The sequence below is a fragment of the Caenorhabditis remanei genome, chromosome IV (genome assembly GCF_010183535.1).
Source record: "Caenorhabditis remanei strain PX506 chromosome IV, whole genome shotgun sequence".
In the NCBI taxonomy this organism is placed as follows: Eukaryota; Metazoa; Nematoda; class Chromadorea; order Rhabditida; family Rhabditidae; genus Caenorhabditis; species Caenorhabditis remanei.
The window spans coordinates 7,706,386-7,726,130 of NC_071331.1; the positions used below are offsets into that span (position 1 = coordinate 7,706,386).

Genomic DNA, 19,745 nt, shown 5'->3' on the forward strand with positions numbered 1-19,745 from the left:
ATGAAACTTATCACTTTTTGTTGTTCATAAACGGTTTTTCTGTACTTGGCTTTTAACAGATTTGATTTTTTGTAGGACAAAAACGGTAGGCTTGAAACAGTAAACAGCCAACATCAATGATGATGTTATATTCATAAAAGACTGGTTTTTTAACGGAACATTACGTGGCAGTGTTTGATTCCAATTCAAGAGTAAAAATGCTAGAAAGTTTGCACAACATGAATTGAAAATGAGTTACTCTCTCTCACTCATATGTTATTCTGACAACGGTAGTTTAAATTTGCTTCCTTGCTTTATGTAATGTATAAAAACTTTAAGAGTGATCAATTTAGTTTTGATGAGAATAAAACATAAAGAAAATGTTTTTGAAAAGAAAGAGTTTGGGTTCTTTTTCAAAAAAATGAAGTTTTCTACTGAATTGTTGTCAAGAGAAGAGACAGGTCAGTGATGTAGTGATTATTGAAGCCTATTTCTGATCAGAATGAAACTGAGGAAAAAGTTTTTAAAATTTGGATTTTTTCATTTTTTTTTTTTAGAAAGACGTTTTCAACTATCATAACTTCTACTGAACTTCTGACAACCCAATCAACTTAGTAATTATAGCTTTCTATCAAGTGGGTTCAATATCTTTTTTTAGAGAAAATTCTAAACCCATCCGAGAATTAGCAAGAGAACAGTTCAGTAGTTCAATTATGAACACCGTGAAATAGTGGAAAAATATTAGAAAGTGATATAAGAAAGCCGCAATTTGGAAATTTTTAATTTTGATTAACAAAATACGAAAAACTTAAAAATTCCTGTGATTGCTCACAGGAAAACTTCTTTTTTGCAAAAAATTGCATTATACCTGAAAATTCAACGTTTTTAGACAGAAAAAGTTGCAATCAGACCAAATGTAGATAGTTCTGTTGGGGAGTTCCAGTAAAATAGCAACTATGCGTTGTTTCCAGTTTTAACTAAGATAAAGCTTACGCTTTCTGAAACTTGACACCATTGATAAAATAAATACGTGAACTTTATTCAAATATCAGAAACACAGAATAGGCAATATCGCCAACTCTGTGAAAAACAAATTAATTGAGGGAAAAATATAAAAACACGTGAACTACACAGGGAGAAAAAGGCTTCCCAGAATCGGCAAGCTTGCCGATACTGTTATTAAAGAAAGATTCCAAAACAGTTAGAAACGTGAACTCGGTGTCAGTAGAGAGAGTACTTCGTGGATAGAATAATCGGTCCTCGAAATCGTGAAAACTGTCGATAAGTTATAGTAAATGCCGAATAAACATATGAAATGGTTGTCCTTCAAGTCTCGTTGTCTGAAATAATGAGGATTTATAGAAAACTCTGGTTTCTATTACTAACCTTTGTGTTATTCCAATTGTATCAAAATGATTTCAGTGATAAACCAACACTTATATTTATTGATTAAAAAACAGATAAGAACACTGATAGCTTGGGTCCTGCAATATGAACTTGTATTATGTATATATCTTACCTGTCCGCGAGAAGAACGCTTTTTGAATAGTTTTCCATTGAGATAAACTAAAAATGAAAACATTGCTACCGCTGAATGAGAAATGAATTTTCTTCGCATTCAAGTGAGCATCAGGGAATGAAATCGCTGGAAAAATATCAACGTGCCCTAGATTTAAAAAAAACACAGTTTTAGAGCAATGTTCTTTATTTTTAGTTTATCTCAATGGAAAACTATTCAAAAAGCGTTCTTCTCGCGGACAGCTAAGATATATACATAATACAAGTTCATATTGCAGGACCCAAGCTATCAGTGTTCTTATCTGTTTTTTAATCAATAAATATAAGTGTTGGTTTATCGCTGAAATCATTTTGATACAATTGGAATAACACTTTACAAAGGTTAGTAATAGAAACCAGAGTTTTCTATAAATCCTCATTATTTCAGACAACGAGACTTGAAGGACACCCATTTCATATGTTTATTCGGCATTTACTATAACTTATCGACAGTTTTCACGATTTCGAGGACCGATTATTCTATCCACGAAGTCCTCACTCTACTGACACCGAGTTCACGTTTTTAAATGTTTTGGAATATCTTTCTTTAATAACAGTATCGGCAAGCTTGCCGATTCTGGGAAGCCTTTTTCTCCCTGTTTAGTTCACGTGTTTTTATATTTTTCCTTCAATTAATTTTTTTTCACAGAGTTGGCGATATTGCCTATTCTGTGTTTCTGATATTTGAATAAAGTTCACGTATCAATAGAGTTGAGTGATTATAATGTTTGCCTCATTATGAATAGGAATTGAGTGGAGCACAGAATAAATAGATATTCGGAAAAAATGTGTTATCTCTGATGAAACTCCCGAAATTTCCCATAATTATTGAGAAAAAGCGATTTCGTAATTTTTCTGGGTGCCCCCAAGAAAATTTTGAAAACTTTGATTTGTGAGTGACAAATTAAAAATTTCCAAATTCCGGCTTTCTTATATTTTTCACGAAAGTTATTCCCCGATCATTTTTTACTGTCTCACTTATTCTTTAATCCGTATTAATATTATCTCTCTTATCAATTCTTTTGTATTAATTCTTCTACTTCGCCTACGAGGAATCTGAGAATGGGTAGTGAATAGATAGGAAAACCACACAAAGGACGGGAAAACTAAAAATTATTTTTTTGAAAATATTCATATCATCTGAAAAAATCTAGATGTGGTTTGTTTTTCATTCAATATTGGGTTTACAGTGTTTTTTTCAAATTTTAAATACTTTAGAGAAAGTTCCTGAACAGTCTCAAGGCCTAGCAAGAGAGCAATTCAGTGAATCAATTACGAGAAGAAATAATAATGAAAAATATTGTTTTTCTTTCCTTTTCTTTCGAAAACAGAATACCGTTAGCTTTTTTGCTGTTTCCCACTATTCTGAAGATAGATGGAAACTTTTCGATGGTGATCTACAATATAGTGGTCAATTTAAGATAACCTGAAATGTATTTTTTGTGGTAACTCTTGATACGAATTCCCCTTTCAATGTTCATAAACACCATGAAGATGTAGTATCCGTTAAGCGTCTTTCTTGTGTGTGATCAACTTCTGAACATAATGAAATAGTGAAAATATGCATCACAAACCTTAGAATAAATAATTGAATCTTTACTCAATCTTTGATTGTTTGTCTTTCAATCAGATATCTTTTTCCATTCATCATGAAACAGTGGGTCTCCCGATAGATCTTATCCCACTGTTAGTGGTATGGGTGTGGGAGTGTGAATCATCGTGCTGAGGAATCGGGGGTCATTCAAAAATATACTGCTGTTTCTGAAAACACTGACAAGGGAATTGACTTTCGGTATGCGTTCAGAATGGTCAATCAACTGTAGACGGCACGTTATCTCACACAATTGTCCGTTTCTGTATTGTTTCAACTACCAGGAGTTCTGATAACTGAGTTCTCATTTCTAACGGTCGCAACCACATTCACTTTACCAATAGACAATAATATTTTTAGGTGAGTTGAAGTTTGAGAAGAGTAGAAATGCGCTTAGGGGGCGGGGCGAGCGTTTCTTGCACAGAAAAACGTTAATTCATATATGAAAAATAATAACAAATGACACAAAAAACATTTGGGAATATGAACAGTTTACAACAGTAATTATCATAATTACAGGAATCTGGCTATGGGGTGAACCAATTATGATCGAATCGGTGACGGGAGAAATGTTCGCTGTTCTATTGGTATGTTATCAGTTATCAGTTTACTTAATCCTGGATAAATACTCATATGTCCCTTTATCTTGAAACATCACTGAATCATTCCACCTTGTTACATGTCGTCTGTCAGCATGTTAGTCAAGAATTTTTTAATTCGGTGCTCAATCACTGAGCGAGCCCCGGAACGTTTGGTCAGTGAAGTGACCATTTTATGTTTTCTAATTGTACAACAACCATTGGTAATGTAAGAATAATTTATTTTTAGAACAGTAATTCTGATTCGAGAAAGCGTCAAAAATTACAGTCAAGATTACTAACACTTAGCATCCATTCTTCCACACTACCAGGTAAAAGTCCCACAACACTTCATCATTCCATCGACGGTCTATTATTTTGAATGTTGCAGCACAAGTTTTATTACAGCAAATTTAAAATTTGAAAACTTTATTGTATCATTCCAAAATAATGTCAAACAAAATTAAGTAAATAAGGAATCAGTCTTTTGTAATAAATTCAGATTAAAAAATTCATTTAAAAAACCCCAATTTCTTCGTCAAACCATCAAGAATCCACCGTTTTTTTCCAAACTACCATAACAAATTCCCACAATGCTGTTGGATTCTGTGGGCTGTGAAGTACTTGAAACGTGGCGACTGTTCCGTCGCTTCGGCTAATGTCATACCCTCCGGAAATGGTTCGTTTCTTGATCGGTCTTTGGATTTTGTAAGACTTGTTTTCTCTGAAAATACTCACTCGTTAAAGTATTAAGAATTGGTGTAATACTAACGCTATGTACATCCGTTTGACAGTTTTTTCCCTCTTCTCAAATTCGATTCCATTCAGAAGAGTTTGCAGATTGAACCGTTTGACCACAACGCGGAAATATTCTATTCTGGGGTTATTCCCATTAATCCATCCCTTGATTATCCGGTTCAAGTCAGTGCCAGTGAACGGAGAAACCCCAATGCACATTACGATACAGTTTGAAGTCAACACAGTTTCTACAGTAATCCAATTTGGTGTTGAGTTGGTGATATCCATTATTTGGACAACGAACTCTTCCAATTCGAAAATTTTAAAATTGAATGGCTTTGTCTCAGGTGCCGGTTTCAGTTTGAAGCAAAGTTGACGAATGGAAAATTCTCTTTTTTCGAAGAACGTATCAATGGTTTCATTAGAAATGCAATCCCCATAAATAAGACAAGAAGTCAAAACAGGCTGTCGGTCATTCATCCATTCCAGAAGAGAAGTGAGTACAAGGGAAGATGTGTTCACATTTATCAAGAGAGTAGATATTTCGTTCCGGAATAGAGCACAAATGTATTCAAGATATTCAATACTCATATTTTTTCTATCTAGTTTCCCGTCCATAGACTTCTTCCTTTTCTGAAATTTCTCCGTCATAGTCAACGGTTGGAAAGTTTCTTCAGGTAAAAAAGGCGGTTGTTCATCAGGCCGTATTTCTAATGTAATTTCAGGATCCGCTATTGGTATCGACTTGATGATCGCAACCAGTTTTTTCGAAGTGAATGACAAGTCGATTCTAAAACAAAAGGAATAATACAAATAATGTTTGAGTAACTCACGTTTCTTTTATTCCCATACTTCTTATCACATTCCACAATGCAACAAATGGAAGCTTCAGGATAGGGAATGGTTGGGAGACCTCCATATTCGGATGATTCATGTGTGTATGGAATGTCGATGAGTCGATAGGTTCGGAATACCAAATCAATTAGCACGTTGAATGCGTTGCGTATGCGTTGCGTGTGGGCTGTGGGAAGATATCGAATTGGAGGTGATGGGCCTGAACAAGGAACAAGGGGATTACTGTGAAAAAAATAAAGTTTGGCCAAGGATTTTCAAAAAAAATTTTCGCGCCCAAAACACTTTAGTGCATTTGTGCACTAAAGCGTTTTGGGCGCGAAAATTTTTTTTGAAAATCCTTGGCCAAACTTTATTTTTTTCACAGTACAACGGGGCGCAGTTGGAAAACGGCAACGTGTTGATACCAGGGGAAAAGTTACAGGCGCTGGAGATATTGGGAATATGGTTGAGCGGAATTTTTGCATCATGTCTTTTAAAAATAGCTTTAATCGGCTTCACGATTCACGAACTTTTCAGATTACTGACACAGATTCTGAACAACCTAACTCAAATTTTACGAATCTAAATAAACATCAAGGAAACATCAAGGAGTCTGTCTCCTTACACTTTCAAATCTAAATCAAATATTGAAAATCTTCCCACAACCCACACGCGCCGCACACGCAACGCGTTCTAGGTGCTAATTGATTTGGTATTCCGAACCAGTCGTTACACACACGAATTAATATGGAGGTCTCCCAACCATTTCCTATCCTGAAGCTCCCATTTGTTGCATTGTGGAATGTGATTAAAAGTATGGAAAGAAAAGAACTGTGAGTTACTCAAACATGATTTGTATTCTTTCTTTTATTTTAGAATCGACTTGTCATTCACTTCGAAAAGACTAGTAACGATCATCAAGTCGATACCAATACCAAATTCTGATATCGAAATAGGAATAACTAATCTGCAATCGTCTTTTTTCCCTCAACAAAATATTCAGCCTTTGATTATGACGGAGGACCTACAGGAAAGAATCAAGCATTTGGGTGGGAAATTCGATTTTAATGAGTCAACTGGAAAAGAGATTATTCAATTCGAGTATTCAAAAGCTTTTATTGACTACATTTGTGCTCTATACCGTAGTGAAATATTTGCTGTCCAGATAGATGTGCGTATACCGATCCCTTTACTCACTTCAGTTCTGGAATGGATGAATGACCGGCAGCCTGTTCTGACTTCTTGTCTCATTTATGGAGATTGTAAGGACAATGAAACCATTGATCGGTTCTTCCAAAAACGGATACTTCCCATTCGTCAACTACACCTCAACCTGAAACTCTCACCTGAGGCAAAGACATTCAATTTTGGAATTTTGGAAATGGAAGAGTTCACTGCCCGACATAGGGATATCAACACATTGAACCCAATACCTAATTGGATTACTGTAAAAACTGTGTTGACCTCGAACTGCATCATAATGTGCATTGGAGCTTCCCCATTTACTGTCACCGACTTGAACCAGATAATCAAGGGATGGATTAATGGGAATAACCCCAGAATGGAATACTTTCAAGTTGAGGTCAAAAAGTTCAATCTGCGATCACTCCTGGATGGAATCGAATTTGAGAAGAGGGAAACAACTGTCAAACGGATTTACATCCCGTTAGTTTAATAATAATAATAATAATTTATTCATCTTTTGTTGTGCAAGAGAAAAAAAAGAAATGGGCGAAATCTATAAGAACATACAACAAGAAGGGGTGAATAAATATGTAAGATGAACTATAGGACCCGCAAAGAGTCCAGCGCTCAAATTTTTGGAAAAATGGCCTGTAATGGCAGCTGGCGGAGTCGAGACGCAAAAGTTTGTTCGGTTACGGTTTTAGGGAAGTAGGGTACGATTTTATCCCAGGTCGAAAAGTGTTTATGTAGGAATGAATTGTTTTTCTTACCGCAAAGTACTATTCTATATGGGAACCGGGGGGATAGCGCGGGTTTTACATATAAGGCAAGATTTGGGAAATGACACTGGTGGGTTACAATTTTAAAGTAGGTTTTGAGAATTAGAAGGATGCGTCTATGGTACATGGACATTTGGGATGAGATTTCTAAGCGTCGTTCATAAGGGGAAAGATGTGCATTGGATGAGGTGGGTTGGAAGGATATGTTACATCTGTGGAATACTTTACGAGAGAAGAAACGGAAGGGAGATTCAAGTTGAGATGTACTGAGAGAGTTTGAAGGGTGGAATAGTTCGCAAGCGTATTCGAGTGTTGGACGAATGAAGGAATTAAAGAGCTTGAAGTAGAACTTTATATTGTTTGAACGGAAGCTATTCAAAATTCTTCTGCAATTGAATTTAGCGTTGTTTACTATTTTTGCAATGTGAGCTTCAAATTTTAAATCACAATCGACAAGAAGACCAAGATCTCTGGCAGCATTGTCAGACGCTAGTTTAGCGTTCCCAATGAAATAATCTTTATGGGGGTTGCTTACACCAAGGTGCAAGACAACTGTTTTATTTTCCGCTAGTTGAAGTTTCCACGTTTAACGCCCATTCTGAATGTTTTAACGAGTGAGTATTTTCAGAGAAAACAAGTCTTACAAAATGCAAAGAACGATCACCAAACGAATCATTTCCGGAGGGTATGACATTCGTCGAAGCGACGGAACTGTTGCCACGTTTAAAGTACTTTACCGCCCACAGAATCCAACAGCGTTGCGGGAATTTGTAATGGTGATCTGGAAAAAAGCAGTGGATTCCTGACTTAATGACTAAACTTTGTTTGGAATGTTACAATAAAGTTTTCGAACTATTAATTTGCAGTCAGAACACTTTGTTCACTTTTCATTTGTTGTGTCAACCTTGATTAGCTTGAGCGGGATTCCGCTTTCCCCCTTCCGCTTTCCGCTATTTTAAGATTTTATCAGCCTTCCGTCTATAGGAGATCAGCTTGAAAAATTTTTTTGTCTACTCGAGTTTACTGATCTCAGTTATTCTGATTTTCCAGGAATCTTTCTATGTGTGTAGGAAGAATTAGTTCAGTTTTTATCTGTTGTGTCAACCTTGATTAGCTTTGGGAGCAGGGTTGAGAAGAATTTTGTTTGCTGCCTTCCGCTTTCCGCCGAAAGGTTTTCATTGCACTTTCCTCCTTCCGTCTTCCGTCTTCCGCTATTTTAAGATTTTATCCGACTCCCGCCAATAGGAAATCAGCTTGAAAAATTTGTTTGTCTACTCGAGTTTACTGATCTCAGTGATTCTGATTTTCCAGGAATCTGGCTATGGGATTAACCATTTATAATCGAACTGGTAGTGGAAAACACTCATCGTCACAACACGTTGATTTCACTTCAATCGGGAAGATAAAACAGAAGATTATCGAAGAACAAAAGTGGTTAAGTCAAACTATTTTGGTGAATCGCATCTTAGGGTCAGTTTTAGATATAATTCAATATTTCGAACTCCTAGAACTTTTCATAATCCTTGACAATTTGTTTACCGTTTTGAGACTAAAATATAAAGTTAGGTTCGATGACGAAAAACTAATATCATTTCATAGCACGAAAATTGAGTGAGATATCTTTAAAACCTATGAAATTATCAAAAACTCAAAAAAAATTATCTATCAGTGTCACACTTTGATGATGTATTCCCCCCCCCCCCCCCTCTAAATACGAAAAATGAACGCTCCTTGTCTTATCATCAGCTTGATACCGATGGCAAAATGTTCCCAAACAAACCGTATTTTGAGCATTGTAGGTCTGAAAAAGTCATACGACTTGACCATTTCGAACAAATCAAATCCGCCTTTAAACACACCCGGAAAGTATTCGAAGACCGTTAATAGCATTAGCCGGCTCCCACAATACACGAAAAAAATCAGATGAATTAGCACCGTCAAGAAAACAAAATTATATAATATGTGAACTGGTTGAAACAGATTCTGATAAATCAAACTCAAAAGTTACGAATCTGAATAAACACCTAGGATCTAGATCTGGTATTCTCTTACACCTTTAGATCCAAATCATCGATTATTTAAAATCTTCCCAGAAACCCTCACGCAACGCACACGCAACGCGTCTTTATTGATTTGGGACCGGACACCCTACCGTCGTTTCACTTCACTCCACACACACATCGAATATGGAAATCGCCAAACCATTCCCTATTCTGAAACTTCCATTCCTTGTATTGATTGATATTGTGAAAAATTTGAAAAAGTTAGAGATGTAAGTTATCTCAATTTTTCGAATTATTTTTGTTTTTAACTCGTCTCATTTTGAATTACAGAATCGAATTGTCGTTGGCTTCGAAAAAATGTCGACTTATAATCAAGTCGATAAAAATCCCAAACCCTGGTGTTGACTTCAAATTGGTCACCAGTACTGAGCTATCTCAAACAGCAAATGATGGAAGAGTTCCTTGTTCACAACAACAATTTAATTACTTGACAAATTACTTAAAATTGAGAACATACGACATTGATGGAGCAGATATAACTGTTGAATTCGAAAGAGCGTGGGCTGAATACGTTTGTGACCTATTCGGGAATAATATCTCATCTCTCATCTTCGATTCCAATATTTCTGATCTGGATCTCGCGAGTCTTTCTAATTGGATCAACAAACGTCAGTCAACATCAAAAATGCGGTTATGTAGATTGTATGGGGATTGCAATGATAGTGATAGCATCAGTCAGTTCTTCGGAGCAAGAACTTTTTCAATTTATCATCTAAGCATCCAATTAAAGTTCTCATCGAAGGTGACACCAATCAACTTCGGAACTTTGGATATGGATGAGTTTGTTGCCCAAGACGAGGATATCAAGCATATGCCTAATTGGATTTCTGTAGAAAGTGTTTTGACATCGAACTGTGTCAGAATTTGGATCGAACTCTGTCCATTCACTGCGACTGACTTGAACCGGATAATCAAGGGATGGATTAATGGGAATAATTCCAGATTAGAGATATTACATCTCGCTATAAAACCTTTTGACCTTGATCAATTTGTGGAAGGCATTGAATACGAACAAAGAGAATTTGATTTATTACGGTCCTACAGTTGGTGAGTTCATTTGTCTCCAATAACATTTTCGAAAACATTTTTTCAGGAATAGTGACGTCATGTTTAGGAGAGAGGTAACGATTCGAAAAGGATTCGACATAGTTGGAAACGACGGAACCGTTGCAACATTCAAAATAGAAAACCGTCGATGGAATGATGAAAGGTTGTGGGACTTTACCTTGGTAGTGTGGAAAAATGGATGCTAAGTGTTAGTAATCTTGTCTGAAATTTGTGATACTTTCTTGAATCAAAATTACTGTTATAAAAATAAATTTTCATTCACCAACCCTTGCCGAGTAGACTGAAAAGTGCATTTATTCGTTCACAATTAAGTGGAATAGTATTTTAGCTGAAAACGATCAAAAACCTATCAGAGTTGAGGGGGGAGTGAGTATTTCTTATCCACAAAGCGGAAGTAGGAAGTAAAAAGCCCCGAAGTTGGAGTACGAATTTCGTATTACGAAAGAAGGAAATGAATTGTTTAACTCAAAATCAAACATTTTACGAAGAAGGGTCATAATTTTGAAAAAAAAGATTTAATCGAAATATTATGCGATAAAAATATACAAAAATGTAGAACTCGGCAAGTTCTATGCGCGTGACATACTACGGGTCGGATGGCTATTCGTTAATGTGGAGCGCGCAGGGCTAGAATGGTTTTTTGGCACATTATCCCGACACACGGCATCTTAACGACCAGCCATCCGATTTGTCGCAGGTCACAGGCGTAGAACTCACCGAGTTATATCATCAGGTATATTTTTCGTTCCATAACATTACGTTTCAAGGGAGTTACGCGTCGGACCGTGTTTCAGTCCGAAGTCCCGCAATTTTGAAATCCCGAAAGCCGGGATTTCCATCAACTCTGGTACCTATCTCCTTCACCTTAAAATTTGTTCCACTTGTATCAGCGCACTGGCGTTTTTGCAACTGCGCCCTACTGAAATTTTCGTTCTAATGTTTGTCACGCCCATGACCAGCACCTAGTATCTAATATCTTCCCAGAACCCACACGCTGCGCACACGCAACGCGTTCAACGTGCTAATTGATTTGGCATTCCGAGCCTGTCGATTCTTCGACATTCCACACACATGAATCATCCGAATATGGAGGTCCCCCCACCATTCCCTATCCTGAAGCTCCCATTTGTTGCATTGTGGAATGTGATAAGAAGTATGGGAATAAAAGAAACGTGAGTTTATTTTTATTTAATTTATTTACTGGGTAGAAAAAAATCAATAGTGAAAGTGGGGGAACAATAGAGTGTAAATTAAGAATTTTAGTGGTAGACTTGACTTGCATTCATTTTTGATTTCAGAGTCGACTTGTCATTCACTTCGAAAAGACTGGTAACGATCATCAAGTCGATACCTCTAGCAGATCCTGAAATTATATTAGCAGCACGACCTGATGAACAACCGTCATTTTTTCCTGAAGAAGCTTTGACAACGACGGAGGATGTGCAGAAAATGATTGATTACATGGGCGGGAAACAAGGATCAGAGATGGGAAGTAAACATTCCAGTGTTTTTGCTAATTACATTTGTGCTCTATACCGAAAAGATATATTTGCTCTCCAGATAAATGTGAATACATCTTCACCTGTACTCACTTCTCTTCTGGAATGGATGAATGACCGACAGGCTGATTTGAATTCTTGTCTTATTTATGGGGATTGCAATTGCAACGAAATAACTGATCAGTTCTTCAAAAAAAGAGAATTTTCCATTCGTCAACTATGCCTCAACCTGAAACTCTCACCTGAGATAAAGCCATTCAATTTTGGAATTTTGGAAATGGAAGAGTTCGTTGTGCGAACAATGGATGTTACAGACCCAATACCAAATTGGATTACTGTTGACAGTGTTTTAACATCGAACTGTATCATAATGTACATTGGAGCTTCTCCGCTTACTGGCACCGACTTGAACCGGATAATCAAAGGATGGATTAATGGGAATAATCCCAGAATGGAATTCTTTTACGTTGTAGTCAAACAGTTCAATCTGCGATCACTCCTGGATGGAATCGAATTTGAGAAGAGGGAAACAACTGTCAAACGGATTTACATCCCGTTAGTTTAATACCCATTTTGAATGTTTTAATAAGTTCGTTTTTTTCAGAGAAGATAAACATTTCGAATTCCAAAGACCGATTACCAAAAGAACGATCGTCGGAGGGTATGACATTCGCCGAAGCGACGGAACTGTTGCCACGTTTAAAGTACTTCACCGCCCACAGAATCAAGGAGTGCTGTGGTTTGTGATGGTAGTCTGGAAGAAAACAGTGGATTCATGATGGATTGATGAAGCAGTTTTGGTTTATGAAATACATTTTTGCATATGAATTTTTCATGAAACAGTTTTCTTTTTTGAATTATCACTGTTTGATATTTGGGAATATTACAATAAAGTTTTCAAATTTTAAATGTTCTGTAGGAAGAATTAGTTCAGTTTTTATCTGTTGTGTCAACCTTGATTATCTTTGGGAGCAGGGTTGAGCAAAATTTTGTTTGCCGCCTTCCGCTTTCCGCCGAAATGTTTTCATTGCTCTTTCCCCCTTCAGTCTTCCGCTATTTAGCGATGAAAGAGGCACTTCCTGTGGCTACAGTTCCAGTTCAGACGGGAATCGGTTGACTCTCTTTCTCTGAGTTCAAAGGAGTAAGTGACAATTGTGTTCCAACCTATCATATGTTTATAGCCAGGAGCAAGAATTCCTGATGACAGACTGTTTGTTCTAATACACAACCATTTTCTCCTCATCCTATGTAGATTACCATAAACTATTAGGCCAGTCTGCCCTTTTCTCTCTCTCTTTCTCTCTCTGTCCCTCTAGGAATTATTGATTCCATTCAAAAAGAACCAAAAATGTCACGCTTCCCTCTTCTCCGTCTTCCTACTCTACCTCTTTTGAATTGTATTCAATATCTGAAAGTATTCGAGATGTAAGTTTGTATTCAAGGTAACATATTCTATAATATCTTTTCTCCAGAATCGATTTCTCTCTTCTCTCGAAACGAACAAAGACCCTCGTCTCACTCGTCAACTGGAATCAACCTGATATTCATTTAAATTTCATCGAAGATTCACAAATCTGTTTGAAATTTCCAAACGATCCAGGCCTGGAATGGATTCTAGACTTCGAAAACGAGTTTAATGATGGATTGGATCATACCCCAAGAGTAATCGATGGAAATCAGTTTCCATCATACATAGGTTCAGCTCTCCACGGTCCGAAAGTATTTCATCATCTGATTTTTCCAAATGATGAGCACTTTGAAACAATGCGAAAAATGGCGGAACATGTCTCAAAAATATTCAGAACACCGATAGCAAGTTTTGGAATACATCAACAGAGCGATCCATCGACAATGTCAATTGTAAAATGGTTCTGTACATTACAATCATCAGTTGTGGATGTTCATATCAACAATGAGGTATCAACTTCTGTCCCAACATTGTTGTTTATTCTGGATAATATAAAAATGACCGACCACTTTTGTTTGAATTTGGAAGTGAGTACCCCAGATTTTGAATATCACAAAGCAATCGACATTCCCACGCTGATATTATCTCATTCTCATTGGATAACACTGAAATATATACTGAATTCAAGAAGTCGAGTGCTCATTTTGGATGAATCCAATTTGACTCTTCACGATATCAATACTCTGTTGAAATGTTGGCTGAAAAGATCTAATCCACAACTTGAGTACATTTCTATTCGACGATCAATAAAGAAAATAGAAGAGAACGCCTTTCGGATAATAACAAAGGATCTTGAGGTTAGGGAACATGTGGAGGATGGAAAGAGACCAATGCAAATGTAAGAAAATTCCAAAAAAAACTAGATTAAAAAAGAGATTTCAGAGTGTTCCATCGAAAGGTGACATATCCACTTTCCAATGTGCTATGTTATGATATAGTAAGAGATGATGGAACCATTGGAACATTTCATCAAACTTACTTTTCTCGTTCGGATGACTCCAATTCCGATGAACATAGTAAGCTTCACTATTTCTATTTGCATGTCTGGAATAAAAATATGTAATAAAGATTTGTCTATATTTAAAATAATACTAAACACTTTTAAGAACATTTCAGTTCCGAATTGGAATAAGAAGGGAAATATATCCCTTCCTAAGTTTTCAAATATCCCTGAATGAAGCCAACCAAGTGTAACGCGAGTTTAAGTGCGTTCCCTTAAACCTCGTTGACGAGAGACCGTGTTCTGTAGTGTGAATATCCATGCGTAGATTGATCAATCTTTATTCAGTTGTGGCGGTATGATGGCGGTCGGCCAAAGCCGACCTACCAAGACCGCTTGGTAGAAGCTAACTGAGATAGAGTGGAGATGAGAGCGAGAGGTGTATCGTGTGTAAAATAACGGCAGTAAGTGGGGATGGGGAACGTGTGGTCTAGATCTTTGCCCCGTGACATAGGTATAACACTTCATACATCGTAGTTATATGTAAACGAACGATATACTTTGGACTGTTATTTCGAATCTCAGTTCGCGGTAAAAGGACGGAAGATTACTATTAGGTCAAACAGCCTACCTCGAAGATAAAGTTATGATTTTTTTTCAGTTCTCGTCATAGATTATTAGTTTTTATGGGAAAAAAACTTCACGAGTAAATTTTTAGAACAACTATGACTGATAACAATCATCTGCTTGACATCGCCAAATCAAAAAAGAAAAAACGCCTTGTTGGAATAAATGGAAATTTAACAAAAGTAGAAATTATCAAAATGGATGCGATACGTTTTCGTCATTTCTAAAATGATTATGACTATATCGATAATAATTTCCTTTCGACTAGTTGACGTGAATAGTATAAATGACTATCAGTTTAAACTGATTTCGTCATTTCCTTACACTGACTAGGAACGTTACGATACAGCGATGAAAGATGAAACGGGCAGGGAAAGAAAACGACACTTCCTGTGGATACAGTTCCATTTCAGACGGGAATCGGTTGACTCTCTTTCTCTGAGTTCAAGGGAGTAAGTGACAATTGTGTTCCAACCTATTATATGTTTATAGCCAGGAGCAAGAATTCCTGGTGACAGACTGTTTGTTCTAATACACAACCATTCTCTCCTCATCCTATGTAGATTACCAGAAACTATTAGGTCAGTCTGCCCTTTTCTCTCTCTGCCCCCTTAGGAATTATTGATTCCGTTCAAAAAAAGAATCAAAAATGCCACGCTTCCCTCTTCTCCATCTTCCTACTTTGCCTCTTTTGAATTGCATTCAATATCTGAAAGTATTCGAGATGTAAGTTTGTATTCAAAGTATCATATTCCAAAATATCCAATAATTTTTCCAGAATCGATTTCTCTCTTCTCTCAAAACGAACTAAGGCCCTCGTCTCACTCGTCAACTGGAATCAACCTGATATTCATTTATATTTCATCGAAGATTCGCAAATCTGTCTGAAATTTCCAAACGATCCAGGTCTGGAATGGATTCTAGACTTCGAAAACGAATTTGATGATGAATTGAATCACACTTCAAGAGCAATCGATGGAAATCAGTTTCCGTCATCCATAAGTTCTGCTCTCCACGGTCCGAAAGTATTTCATTATCTGGTATTTCCAAATGATGAGCACTTTGAAACAATGCGAAAAATGGCTAATCATGTCTCAAAAATATTCAGAACATCGATCGCAAGTTTCGAAATACATCAACAAAGCGATCAGTTGACAATGTCAATTGTAAAATGGTTCAGTACATTACAATCATCAGTTGTGAATCTTCATATTAAAATAGATGATATAACTGCCCCGACCTTATTGTTTATTCTGGATAATATCAAAATGACTGATCTTTTTTTTTGGATTTGAAAATGAATACCCCTGATTTTGAATATCACAAAGCAATCGACATTCCCACGCTGATATTATCTCATTCTCATTGGATAACACTGAAATATATACTGAATTCAAGCAGTCGAGTGCTCATTTTGGAAGAATCCGATTTGACTCTTCACGATATGAATACTCTGTTGAAATGTTGGCTGAACGGATCCAATCCACAACTTGAGTATATTTCTATTCGACGATCAATAAAAGAGAAGAAAATGGAAGAGAACGCCTTCCAGATAGTAACAAAGGATCTCGAGTTTAGGGAACACGTGGAGGATGGAAAGAGACCAATGCAAATGTAAGAAACTTCAAGATGAACTAGAGTAAAAATGAGATTTCAGAGTGCTCCATAAAAAGGAAACATACCAACTATCAAATTTGCTATGTTATGATATAGTGAGAGATGATGGCACCATTGGAACATTTCATCAAATTCACTTTGTTCGTTCAAATGACCCTAACTTAGTATTGCACTATTTCTATTTCCATGTTTGGAATAAATTAATGTAATAAAGATTTGACTATATTTGAAATACTAAACACTTTCGAGAACATTTATGCTATTCCACTTGGAATAATGAGGTAAATATATACATATCTACCTTGATTTTCGATCCCTGAATGAAGCCGACCAGGTATAACACTTCATACATCGCAGTTATATTTGTATCAACCTTCCAATATCCCCCACCTCCTGCCACAGTATTCTTGAATAATCCTGTCAAGGTAGTCCTTTCTCTAGCCTATGATTCTAGTTGTGTTCTGAGAGGTACTTCTCTTATGTTCATTTGCAAACATAAAGTCAAACCGTCTCTTCCTAACGGGTCTTATGAGAACCCATCCGAGTTCTTTTTTTTTTATGTATCTCAAAACCTTCCACCAGAGTTGTTGGGAAGTAAACTCGGAAGTTAGACGGAAGTGAGTTTTATTTCGACAATATGAAACGAACTTCAAAAATATGAAGTTAATATGTTCTATTGATGGTATTACTACCCTTCGAGCATAAAAAATTCCGAAATTTTTCTTATCCCCTACCAGTAGACCCGAATAAGCAGCCGAATTTGAAACCCGGAAGTCGGAAGTCGGAAGTGAAGATTTTTTCAGGTCTACTGGTGAGGGATAAGAAAAATTTCGGAATTTTTTATGCTCGAAGGGTAGTAAAACCATCAATACAACATATTAACTTCATATTTTTGAAGTTCGTTTCATATTGTTGAAATAAAAATCACTTCCGTCTAACTTCCGAGTTTACTTCCCAACAACTCCTTCCACTATTGTGTAGTCTTTCAATCTGTCATGGTGCCAATAAAATCGCGGAGAGACAAGAAGTAGTCGATTCCTGCGCGCGTGCAGATCACCTCTCCTAAAAACGGTATCGTTTTCTCCTCTGAGCAAATAGAGCCATCCGATGCCGAACGTCGGTTATCTCACGTTCTCATGTATTGAGTTGTGAGTGGTTGCAGAGGGAACAGAAAATTGAATGAAGAGAACAACTGTTACAAGTGGAGAACATAGCATGGAAAAAAATGGAGTAAAAACATTTCAGGAAGAGGGTTTCCCCACTTTCAGAGCCATTTTCAGACTACACAGGAAAAAATGTGAAATGTTGAAGGTACCAGTGGAGAGATCTGATCCTGCTGACTCCAAGGATACCAAACATGACTGGTGTGACGTTGACGCGTTTTCTGATGAGGGAGAGGTAATTGGCCACTGGAGAGTATTGTGGAGGTCATTTGGTGGCACTCGTTGTGTCTCCGTATCGCATCTCTCGGATAGTTTGGGTGTCGAGTCGACACTCTAGTCTCTACCTTTGATTGCTTAATGGAATAGCCGGTCGATAATATTGTCTTCTTATTTTTATTAAATTCTAATTAATTCTAATCCCTTCGACTGCCTATCGGAAAGGCTTGGTCCCTCTCTACTGATTTTTATTGAATTCTTTTATTTTATATCATGCGTTTATTGGATTGTTTGGAGTAAGGTGAGTCAAAGAGAAAAAAGAAAAAATTTTAAAGGATCAGTATTAGATTGAGTTTTTAGAATTCCGTTTTCTACTCCCCTGAAAAACGGCGATTCAGAATGCTGAATGGATTGATTAAAGCAGATAAATTCGAAAAAGATGTAAGATTTTCTAGAACAGTTACAGTACCGCTCAAAAGTATATTAAGTTCTGCCTTTTTCAGTTGAAAACGCCCAACTTTGAGAGTGTGTCATAGTAAAACTAACGGTCCCACAAAATAACTTTTTATGAGATCGAATAGACCAAAATTAGAACTCCATTTTTGTAGTTGACAACTTTTTGTACGGACACTCCCTAGAGAGTTACATATCGTCGAAGTAATTTCTCCCTCAAATCGACCCATTTCAGTGCAAAATAGTGCGATTTTTGAGCTGCCCTCTTAAAATGACAATAACTCTCTGGGGAGTGTCCGTACAAAAAAGTTGTCAACTACAAAAATGGTGCTCTACTTCTGATCTGTACGATGCATTAAAAATCTACTTGATGGGACAATAAGTATAACCATGACACACTCTCAAAGTCGGACCTTTTAAACTGAAAACCCCAAACTTAATATACTTTTGAACGGTACTGTAAGTTCTTTTTTAGGTTGACCAAAAATAATGGTTTTTGGACGAGTTGAGCAAATGGGAAGGTGGTGCTGAAATTGAGCAAAGAGCTGACCGAGCTTGGGAGGTAACGTTTTCTAAAATCGTGTGTTTCAAAAAGTTGTTATTTGTATATATTACAGATTGTGCGCACATTTGGTTCCGGCGTCAACTTCAGTATTGGAGCAACTTTCTACCAGAAAAGAAATCGATTTGGAGTTTTTGGAGGAAATGCTCGAAAAAGCGTTCATACAATACAAAGAAGTTGAACATGAACTCCCAGAGAAGGTGGGTGGAGATAATTTCAAACGTGATTAAAGGGGGACTGCGGTATTCCAAAAATCGAGATTTTATATGAATCGGCTCAGAATTTTGTAGAAAAGAGAAAAGTCTCTTGGAGCCAGGTCCGAAAATTCGTCTGAAACGAGTTATGAGGCCTAAAAGTGTCAAAAAAAGGCCTCTAGCCGTGAAGATTTGCCTTATTTTCAACGTAAAATTCTCTCGCCGTGAACATGAAAAAAATTTGAAATATAAGGCAAATCTTCACGGCGAGAAGCAAAACACTTTTTTGACACTTTGAGGCCTCATAACTCGTTTCAGACGAATTTTCGGAACTGGCTACAAGAGACTTTTCTCTTTTCTACATAATTCTGTGTCGATTCATATAAAAATCTCGATTTTTGTAATACCGCAGTCCCCCTTTAAACTTACATTTTTGAAATGTTTCAGGATGTCGAGGAAGACCAAGCCATTCCTGAGAGCTCTCCGTCTTCATCCACGTAATGTTTGCAATGTGTCCTACTCCTTTCTATATTTTTCTCCCTATGTTTCTCAGTAGCTTTACATCTTCACCTATCCCAAAAACCATGCTAACGTCTCTCAATTTTTCCGTTTTTGATATTTTCCTTACCTTCAA

At 36.8% G+C, this 19,745-nt stretch overlaps 6 protein-coding genes across 6 annotated transcripts; 5 read left to right on the top strand and 1 right to left on the bottom strand.

The window, feature by feature from the left end:
• Window positions 1–4,251: 4,251 nt before the first annotated feature.
• GCK72_012760 (uncharacterized protein) lies at window positions 4,252–5,377 on the bottom strand (the record flags this gene model as incomplete). The annotated part of the gene is made up of 3 exons (XM_003092373.2): window positions 4,252–4,429; window positions 4,478–5,233; window positions 5,277–5,377. 3 exons carry the CDS (start codon window positions 5,375–5,377, stop codon window positions 4,252–4,254), a joined length of 1,035 nt encoding a protein of 344 aa, XP_003092421.2.
• A 647-nt stretch (window positions 5,378–6,024) lies between these two features.
• On the top strand, window positions 6,025–8,047 carry GCK72_012761 (uncharacterized protein; the record flags this gene model as incomplete). The annotated part of the gene is made up of 3 exons (XM_003092386.2): window positions 6,025–6,110; window positions 6,154–6,942; window positions 7,870–8,047. The coding sequence occupies 3 exons, from the start codon at window positions 6,025–6,027 to the stop codon at window positions 8,045–8,047; spliced, it is 1,053 nt and encodes a 350-aa protein (XP_003092434.2).
• Window positions 8,048–9,427: 1,380 nt separating this feature from the next.
• Window positions 9,428–10,557, top strand: GCK72_012762 (uncharacterized protein; the record flags this gene model as incomplete). The annotated part of the gene is made up of 3 exons (XM_003092390.2): window positions 9,428–9,513; window positions 9,575–10,351; window positions 10,398–10,557. The coding sequence occupies 3 exons, from the start codon at window positions 9,428–9,430 to the stop codon at window positions 10,555–10,557; spliced, it is 1,023 nt and encodes a 340-aa protein (XP_003092438.2).
• Window positions 10,558–11,458: 901 nt separating this feature from the next.
• On the top strand, window positions 11,459–12,650 carry GCK72_012763 (uncharacterized protein; the record flags this gene model as incomplete). Its single annotated transcript, XM_003087218.2, has 3 exons — window positions 11,459–11,544; window positions 11,671–12,426; window positions 12,476–12,650. 3 exons carry the CDS (start codon window positions 11,459–11,461, stop codon window positions 12,648–12,650), a joined length of 1,017 nt encoding a protein of 338 aa, XP_003087266.2.
• A 284-nt stretch (window positions 12,651–12,934) lies between these two features.
• Window positions 12,935–14,402, top strand: GCK72_012764 (uncharacterized protein; the record flags this gene model as incomplete). Its single annotated transcript, XM_053729380.1, has 3 exons — window positions 12,935–12,983; window positions 13,472–14,177; window positions 14,222–14,402. 3 exons carry the CDS (start codon window positions 12,935–12,937, stop codon window positions 14,400–14,402), a joined length of 936 nt encoding a protein of 311 aa, XP_053584152.1.
• A 1,153-nt stretch (window positions 14,403–15,555) lies between these two features.
• On the top strand, window positions 15,556–19,612 carry GCK72_012765 (uncharacterized protein; the record flags this gene model as incomplete). Its single annotated transcript, XM_053729381.1, has 6 exons — window positions 15,556–15,632; window positions 15,685–15,946; window positions 16,015–16,085; window positions 16,305–16,520; window positions 18,973–19,117; window positions 19,559–19,612. 6 exons carry the CDS (start codon window positions 15,556–15,558, stop codon window positions 19,610–19,612), a joined length of 825 nt encoding a protein of 274 aa, XP_053584153.1.
• Between the last annotated feature and the right edge of the window lie 133 nt (window positions 19,613–19,745).